The 8,798-nt window shown below is 48.3% G+C and overlaps 3 protein-coding genes across 3 annotated transcripts; 2 read left to right on the top strand and 1 right to left on the bottom strand.

The window, feature by feature from the left end:
• Positions 1–348: 348 nt before the first annotated feature.
• NAP1 (histone chaperone NAP1) lies at positions 349–1,611 on the top strand (the record flags this gene model as incomplete). Its single annotated transcript, XM_076687812.1, has 1 exon — positions 349–1,611. The coding sequence occupies one exon, from the start codon at positions 349–351 to the stop codon at positions 1,609–1,611; it is 1,263 nt and encodes a 420-aa protein (XP_076537966.1).
• A 1,517-nt stretch (positions 1,612–3,128) lies between these two features.
• TRVA0_077S00320 (SUN domain-containing protein) lies at positions 3,129–4,754 on the top strand (the record flags this gene model as incomplete). Its single annotated transcript, XM_076687811.1, has 1 exon — positions 3,129–4,754. The coding sequence occupies one exon, from the start codon at positions 3,129–3,131 to the stop codon at positions 4,752–4,754; it is 1,626 nt and encodes a 541-aa protein (XP_076537965.1).
• Positions 4,755–4,868: 114 nt separating this feature from the next.
• TRVA0_077S00298 (Zn(II)2Cys6 transcription factor) lies at positions 4,869–6,644 on the bottom strand (the record flags this gene model as incomplete). Its single annotated transcript, XM_076687810.1, has 1 exon — positions 4,869–6,644. The coding sequence occupies one exon, from the start codon at positions 6,642–6,644 to the stop codon at positions 4,869–4,871; it is 1,776 nt and encodes a 591-aa protein (XP_076537964.1).
• Positions 6,645–8,798: the final 2,154 nt, after the last annotated feature.

The following is an 8,798-nucleotide window of genomic DNA, read 5'->3' as shown; positions in this document are numbered from 1 at the left end:
TTTTTACACAGCCCAGAACCCCCGCGTAGCGGAGCCCCAGGGGGGTTTGGGGGGACTGGTCCCCCCCCCCCCCCCCCCCCCCCCCCCCCAAGAATCTACACCCGCCCCGTGCACTAACCCGGTAACTATCAGAGCTACGCCTCTCAATTGCGCTACAGCTGGTACCGTTACTGGTGGCGGGTGGTGGGTGGGATGGGTGCGTGGTTAAGGTGGTTAAGTGGGAGTTAAGTTGGGGACGCGTGTCGAAGCAAAGGATTTGGGCGACCAGCGACCGGTGGAAAAGCTGCCTTGACCCTCCCCAACCAACCACGAAAAAAAAATTTTATTGTTGGAGTAGAGAGAGCAATAATGGCTGAACCGATCAAGAACAAGCGGCTGAACGATTTGGCGAACGCGCCGACTCCACAGAACACGCCAGCGACGGCTTCGTCCTCGTTTGGCAGCCGGGTTGCTCAGCAGCCATCGGTGGCCACCATTGACGAGGAAGAGGGCGCTCTGGGGCTGGCCAACAACCCAGCGCTGCTGTCGATGATCCAGGGCAAGCTGGGCACGCTTATCGGGCGACCGAGCGGGTACATTGAGTCCCTGCCTGTTGCGGTGAAGAACCGAATCACGGGACTCAAGGGAGTCCAGGCCGAGCAGGCCAAGCTTGAGGCGCAATTCCAGGAAGAACTGCTAGAGCTGGAGAAGAAGTACGCGCAGAAGTACCAGCCATTGTACGAGCGAAGAGCCAAGATCGTCAATGGTGCCGCTGAGCCGACTGAGGAAGAAGTTGAGCTTGGTAAGCAGATGGAGTCCGATCTCAACGAGGATGAGGAGGAAGAAGAGGGCGCCCGAATTGAGGAGCTCGATAAGGAGGAAGAAGAAGAGGAGGAAGAAGAGGAGGAGAAGCTTGCTGAGGATGTAAAGGGTATCCCAGAGTTCTGGCTCAATGCGCTGCGAAACATGATCTCGATCGCTGAGCACATCACGGAGCGGGACGAGGAGGCGCTCAGGTACCTTTCTGACATTCGAATGAACTACCTGGACCGACCGGGTTTCCAGCTGGTGTTTGAGTTTGCCGAGAATGAGTTCTTTACCAACAAGACGCTGACCAAGACGTATTACTACCAGGAGGAGACTGGTTATGGCGGCGATTTCATCTACGACCACGCCGAGGGAGAAGATATTGAGTGGAAGAGCGCCGATAAGAACTTGACGGTGCGAATTGAGAAGCGTAAGCAGCGAAACAAGCACACCAAGGCGACGCGAACCGTTGAGAAGACCGTGCCGACCGAGTCCTTCTTCACCTTCTTCTACCCACCAGCGCCGCCATCTGAGGAGAGCGAAGATGAGAAGGAGGAGGATGTTCCAGAGGATATTGAGCACCAGCTTGAGCTCGACTATACGTTGGGTGAAGAGATCAAGGATAAGCTGATACCGCGAGCGGTGGACTGGTACACTGGCGAGGCGCTGGAGTACGAGAACCTGAATGATTTCGAGGAGGATGACTTCCTTGACGAGGGAAGTGATGAGGAGGATCACGATGACGAGGATGATGAGGATGACGATGATGAGGAAACCGCGGGCCAGGGTGGCAAGAAGGAGCCAGCCGAGTGTAACCAGTCTTAATTATTCGTGGGAGGATTTTGTCTATTTTTATCGTTTATTATTTTTCTCTCATTATCTATTATTAATATAATACGTAAATGTCCCGTTCATTGTTGATATTTGTTTATCTCGCTTAAGCAGCCATTATCTTCGTTCATTGTGGTTGACGTTTTATTCATCTGCCGCGAAGCGTTGTAATTTGGTTATTGTATTCTGTGCAGCACAGAATTACTGTAATTGCGATCCATAATCAGTTCACAGCCAGCGTTTTCTAAATATTACAGCGTAATCATTGGTTACAATTGTATAAATGGCGAATTGAAAAGCAATGAATGATTTCCATTAACCAAACTATCTTTCTGGTGAGTGAATTACCAGCACTATCAAGCAAATTTGATGGATAATTGCAAGAAATATATAGAAATGCTGACAATAACCCTTAGATACGGTAAACTCTATCTTGAAAGACTTTTATTTTTCATTGTTGGCATCCCATTTAAAAATCGACGTACTGTACTACCGGTAAGTTACTCGACACTCAGCGATTCATGCTTGATACAGAATTCAATTCTCCTATTTGTTCGTTAGCTATGCTTTCACCCTTGGTCATTGTCACACTGTGACCAATTGATGAAGAAGAATCCTATGCACGAATGAATAAATTTGCTTGCACTTAAAGAATTCATAATTCTGGCGGTAAAAACATGGTACTATATTCTATCGTACTCCTAAACTTGCTATATCTGTGGGTATGGCACTTCACTCTAACGTTACTACGCTAATAAGCGTATTGAAACGATCCAACAAAGTTCAATGACATATTAACAGCCCCACCTTTTAAGCCGACCATTAAACATCAACAATAGACCCCAGATAATGCGCTAACCCGCATTGGTAGCTTGTGGCCCCTGAGACGGAACCCTCATCGGCACAATTTCCTTTCGCCCCCTGAAACTCTATTGATTGGCTCAAATTCTCCCCACAGTGACCCGCTATGGCTACGTACCACCTACGCAGCTGCTGCCAAACAAAATGGCGCCTCCACGGCAACAGCTGCCGCCAAACATAAATCACACCACCACCGGTAACAGCAATATCACGTTGTCCTGCTTACTAGATTTATCTCCCAAGATCAAATACTAATAAAAAATTAGAACTCGAAGAGAATAATAACCTTTATCGCCTTTCCAACGGCTGGCCGTATAATATTATCAGGGGTAAACTGACAGGGAGTCACCGTACCACCGAAAAGAACCGCCCTCTCGCCCAAAACGGAAGTGACACATCCCGTTCTGTTGTAAATGTCTCGTAAATCCCAGACCGCATATGCAGGCGGACGCAGATCAACCTGTCCGACGTACAGACCTTCCCTACTACACGTACGTGAATCGACACTGTACTGTATTGATCTGGCCGCCGAGAAAACGAATGAAAAAAAAAAAAAAGAAGCGGCCGACGGCAGCAAATCGGCAGACTTACACTATGCGCAATGCGTGGGGCGAATGCTGCCAATCTTGTGTATGATTGTAGCCACATGAATGGACCGTTATATACGACAAAATTTCTCCCCTGAACCCTTACACTCGCTTTTCCATAGTCCACTCGTTTACACTCGTTATACTGCTGAAGCTGAATTCCTGAGCTGTTCTGGTCAGGCTCGACTGTACCTAATTATGCTCCTGTCACTCGTTTTACTCATAGCTTCTGCTGCCGCCTCGCCGGTGCACCATAACCATGGCTCCCCAGTAGCCGTTAACCAGGTCTCCCCAGTAGCCGAGATTGACCTCTCTCGCCGAGGTGGAGGCAATTGCCAATTCCCCGCCAATGAAGGGCTTGTAGCCATTACGCCAAATGCTAAAAACGCCGGATGGGCACTCTCCCCCGACCAAGAGTGCTCGCCCGGCAGCTGGTGTCCTTACGCCTGTCCTCCAGGCCAAGTCTCAATGCAGTGGGATCCTAGTGCCACTACCTACTCATACCCGCAGAGCCAGTACGGCGGATTGTACTGCGAGAATGATGGTTCATTGAGCAAGCCGTTCCCCAACAAGCCATACTGCGTGGATGGTACTGGCGCTGTCAAAGTCCATAATAAGTGCGGCGGAGAAGTTGCCTTCTGTCAGACAGTGCTACCCGGTAATGAGGCTATGATCATTCCGAACTCAATTAGTGGCGGTAGTCTACAGACCATTGCTGTTCCGGACCCAAGCTATTGGGCCTCGACTGCTGCTCACTACTATGTTAACCCGCCGGGAGTATCCGTGGATGACGGTTGCATCTGGGGTGACGATTCTAATTCATATGGAAATTGGTCGCCTTATGTTGCTGGTGCCAACACAGATAGCCAGGGTCGAACTTTTGTTAAGATTGGATGGAATCCTATCTGGTTGGGTTCGTCGCTGCAGTCGACCATGCCGACTTTTGGCCTCAGAATTGTGTGCGACGGTGGTGATTGCAACGGCTTGCCGTGCTCCATTGATCCTTCGAAGCAAGATGCTAATGAAGTTGAGGGGGGAAGTAATGGATTTTGTGTTGTCACGGCAGCTAAGGGCACCACGGCCCACATTGAGGTGTTTGAGAACTCTAGTGACGACAGCTCTAGTGGTGACAGCTCTAGTGACGATAGCAGTACTTCGTCATCGCCATCGTCATCTGAGGCTCTAAAATCTACTACCTCTTCGCCCAAGGCGAGCTCCTCTGCTGTGAAGACTACTACTCACTCAGCTGTTCATTCTACGACGACCACGACTTCACCACCGACGACGACTTCCTCTGCGGCCTCCTTCTCTACTGCTGACGCTTCCTCGACTGGTACCAGTGACGGAACTAAGTCCTCTTCGATTCCGACCCGATCTGTACTTAACCTCTACGCTATCAAGGGTACTGACTACTCTTCCAGTGCAGTCCCCTCCTCGACTCACTCTGTGGAGTACATGTCGGACTTGTTTTCGTCTTCCCGAACAGCTCTGTACAACTTTGCAAATTCCACAGAAGCTGCCTCTACAGTGGCTGCTACGCATGCAGGTACTGTTACGAAATCTTCCGCTGCGGAGTCTGCGACGACCGCTGCTGAGGAAACGAATAAGAAGAACAGCGGGTCTAATGTAAACGTCTCGCTGTTCCTCGCTACGATGTCCATGTCCTTTATAATTGGTGCTCTTTTGTAATTTCTAATGCCCACGCTCCCCCAACTGTACAATACCATGACTGGTGGCCTCTTCATTATTGTGCAAATATTCATAATATCATGCATGATTAAATTTATGCGTAGTTAAAATAAATCAAAAGAATTGAGAGTCGTATAAATTGCCACTCATTTCAGAAGCCCAGGACCCTGCGTCTTCGCTGGTTAATCCGCGCAGGAGCCAGTTAAGCTCTGACGACTGAGTGGTTCCATGGCCACTCGAATCACTGTCCACTTTTGGAGGATCAACCACATAGTCTGGATTTTTCGATTTTTGCCAGTACAAATATTCCACCATGGTGTAAACGATAACGCTGGAAGCCTGGCGAGTGCCGATTTTGCACAACTTCGGAGACAACTGGCCCTCGACAAACATCTTTTGGAGTGCGTCAACGAACTCAATGCCAAATGTGCATCCCCGAGAGTGTGCTTTCTCCATCTCTTGCAAGTGGCGGTAGAGCTCAGATATGCAATTGAAACAGCTATCCTCATTGACCATTGACTTGTAAGGCGACGCGAGGATGCGGTATAGAACAATGATATTGGCGACTATCATGCGGAACACAAATAGGGGGAGTGTTGCCAGTTGACCGCCTGATTCCTTGATCTCCGTAAGTGTCTTTGCTGCGCGGACACTATTGATGTATATGGGTATGATCACTCGCTTGGTATCTTGCTCCAACATGTCCGGAATGAGAAAGAACATGTTCATTAGCAGCTTGCAGTACAGCAGGTGCATTTCGGTTAGTTTAGATAGTGGGCACAGTTCGGTGGTTAAATGCGATAATTCCTCGGTGAACAGGTCATATATGGGACCCCGGGCTTCAGGGGTAATGTTGCCATTCTCATGCTCGGAGTCGCTGGTCAGAGCATGGATGAACCGACGGTACACCCTGACAATTTGGATCGACTTGTAAAAATCGACTCGGTGAGGATCCTCGTATTCCTTGAGAAATCGGAAATTATATGTTGTGCTGGGCAGCATTGAGGGTACTCCATTGGACCCAGAATGCGTATGGTGGGCCAGATAGAGACCACCCCAAGCCAATAAATGTCCCTCCTTGACCGAGAACTTTTCATTTTGTTCGTTTAGTTTCGGGCTGTACAGTGCCTGGTGGGCCCCGAGACGAAACGCGATACTCGTGGCTAACCCGACATAAAAATACCCGTTATCATCCTGAAGACGTCTAGCACCACAGGGAAAATACGCGCAGAGTAACTGACTGCAGAGATACGTCAGAGTCTCCACAGGGCGAAATAAATAGTTTCGTCCACACCCAGACGAGATGAGCATTTGCATGTGGGTTCTCAGTGCCGGCTGAAGCTGAGGATGTACCACAGGACAGGCTACCAAGCACATTGCCCACAACAGGATACCACGACATGTTACGAATATTGGAGAGGGCTTCATTTGTAGCAGTAAGCTGGGGATGATCGGGTATTGTGGGTGGTAGTAACGGGTATATGCAGTGTACATCTCGACAATTGTATCCTTGGGGATAAGGATTCCCTGGATAGTTGTATCGCTGATATCGCTTAACGGCTCAAGGAGCTCCCCAGTGTTTCCGAAGAAAACAGAGCTTGAAAACACAGTGTTCGCAATCTCCGCTATGGGCGGTCTACTGTCGTCAGGAGAATCTTCGTTTCGTCCTGTGCTGCCTGGAGATCTACCATTATAGGCAGTGCTCCGCTTCAGTCCACTGTCCAATTCGCAAAAATGGCTCTTCTTCTCACATCTAGTACAGGCCAGAGGGAACCGTTTAACCGCATCGCATTTCTGCTTCCGCTTGCGACAGCTACTACAAGCTTTCGATGAGCGCGATCCTGCAGAGTTATCGTCGCTAGGTGTCGCTTTGACGCGATCTGCTGCCATTATTACCCCAGATCAGTTCCAGCTGTCGGTATCAGATGTACAAATGTCGTTTGTAGTTTTTTTGGTATGCTTCTGCTGTTTCAATAGTCCCTTATAATACACCACATACTCAGGGAAAGGATCCAAACAAAAAATTGCTCTTTTATCTCTTGGCTACACTTATAATCTTGCAATCTACGAAATCGCTACAAGTATTAGTAGTACATTTGATGCGGCCCTCCAGAGCGCGGGGTGCTTCGTTGAGTACATTGTAACCGAAAGGATGCCGCTATCGGAGTTCCGATTGCAAAGCCGCATAAGTTGATTTTGACGCCGCACGAGGCTCAAAAGGTAAAAATAGGGCGGGTATATGGCCTAAGTCGGCTGACAAATTTTGAAACGGAAGGATATTGACATATGTATAAAAGCGGAGGCGCCACTTTTCGTTTTGTACTACACTTTGTACCTACTTCCACATAGCGTTGCGTATCGTCGGGGTTAATCCATATTGAACGTGACCCATAAAAATTGCTAAATTCAAGTCTCCGAGCTTTCACAGATAAAAATAGTTGTACCGACAATATATAACGGAGAATTTCAATAGGTATATATTCGAAGGAACCTATGGAATATAAAAATAGAACGATGAAACAGCTGTCACTATTTTTTCGACAAATGGGGCCCGAGGGATCCGTAACTGAGTACATTTGGACCGGATGAGGAAACTCGGTTACTGTTTTGGGAATACTGATTAAAACAGATTTCACTCAACGCCCCTAAACGGGAACCCAGACATTGCATATTATTTCTCAACCCCTGAAAAAATATGCTTTACCAGTTACGGCCCTGGACAGCCATTGATTGACAGCGTAAATGTTCCAATTAAGTTCAACCCTGTCTGTACTACAGTTCTGGTGGTGGCAGCCATTGCGTTATACCGCCTGATTACGAGCATGCAAGACAACGTGCATTGGGAGGCCACAGTGTGCCTTAATGCCAGTGAACAACCTATATTCCCGCAAATGGTGGACTGCATTACACCTTGTGTCCATGGTTGTCCTGTAAGACATAATGTAACAGTCACCCACTCATGAAACAAACCAACGCGCTGTAGCCAACGAACGTGTCTCTTCTTGGCAGTTTACGCAGCAGGGCCCTATGGGGCCGGCAATTGAAGTGAGTGTAACATCCCCCAATAGAGATACAGCAGTTGACGGTTTGACGCCATGTTTATGTGTGGGTCCAAGCGCATCGATACACGCAAGAGCGGGGGGGTGTCCGATGGGCCATTCAACCGAGACCGCCCTAAAACAGGTATAAAAGTAAACTCGAGAATAATAGGACTGAATTCCAATTGGAATTAAATCGGCGATGAATCTGATCGGACCCTCCTCCTCCTCCTCCCCTGATCCTTGCGATCGGCTGATTGTATTTTAGCCCTGACAAAAGCTGATGGCTGCAGAACAACCCAGAACTGTACGGCCTACTATGAAAATGCATAAGGATACGCGTGTATGGTGATTTTCATCGTGCCTTTGGTGTCTTAATTTCCCTGCAATATTATCTACCCGCATGGGTGATATTACTTTTTCAATTGACAGCAGCAAACCAACTTGCCCGTACCCACACGCCCCTCAGTATTCTCTTGCTATCGATCGCTCTGAGATAACAGTTGAAGGCGGTGATGATAATTGTTTGTGTTTCGGGGGCGGACTACAGCAACCGAGCATACATACTGAAGGATATGGGCTAGGGGACTCTGGGCACAGGCTTCTGTGGCAATTGCCCCGGGACAAATTGAGTTGTAAATTTCCAGGGGTTAAACCTATCGATACGGATAGGATTGCCCCCACTCGCCCCCCTATTATTGGTGTACAACACCCATATGATTTCGTACACTGTGCCTGGGATGGACGTCTACATATCACAGAAATTTACGCACAGTGCACTGCTGTATAATGTAGTAAAATACAAATCTCGATTGCCCCTGGAATTACCGACAAGTACTCTTCCATATTTTGACATAAAATGGTGTAAAACGGTGCAGATCGTTACAGCCGCACGGCATCAACCCCCTAAAATTTTGAAATTTTGTCTTAGGAGGACTTCGAGTTCACCACCCACACCCGACAGGACGTTCTCCTGAAAAAAATAACTCGTATGGGTGTACAGCCC

Source organism: Trichomonascus vanleenenianus, assembly GCF_965637985.1.
Source record: "Trichomonascus vanleenenianus strain CLIB 3782 genome assembly, contig: TRVA0_077S, whole genome shotgun sequence".
Taxonomy (NCBI): Eukaryota; Fungi; Ascomycota; class Dipodascomycetes; order Dipodascales; family Trichomonascaceae; genus Blastobotrys; species Blastobotrys vanleenenianus.
The sequence above is the reverse complement of the archived record's forward strand: the minus strand, read 5'-3'. Positions and strand labels throughout refer to the sequence as shown.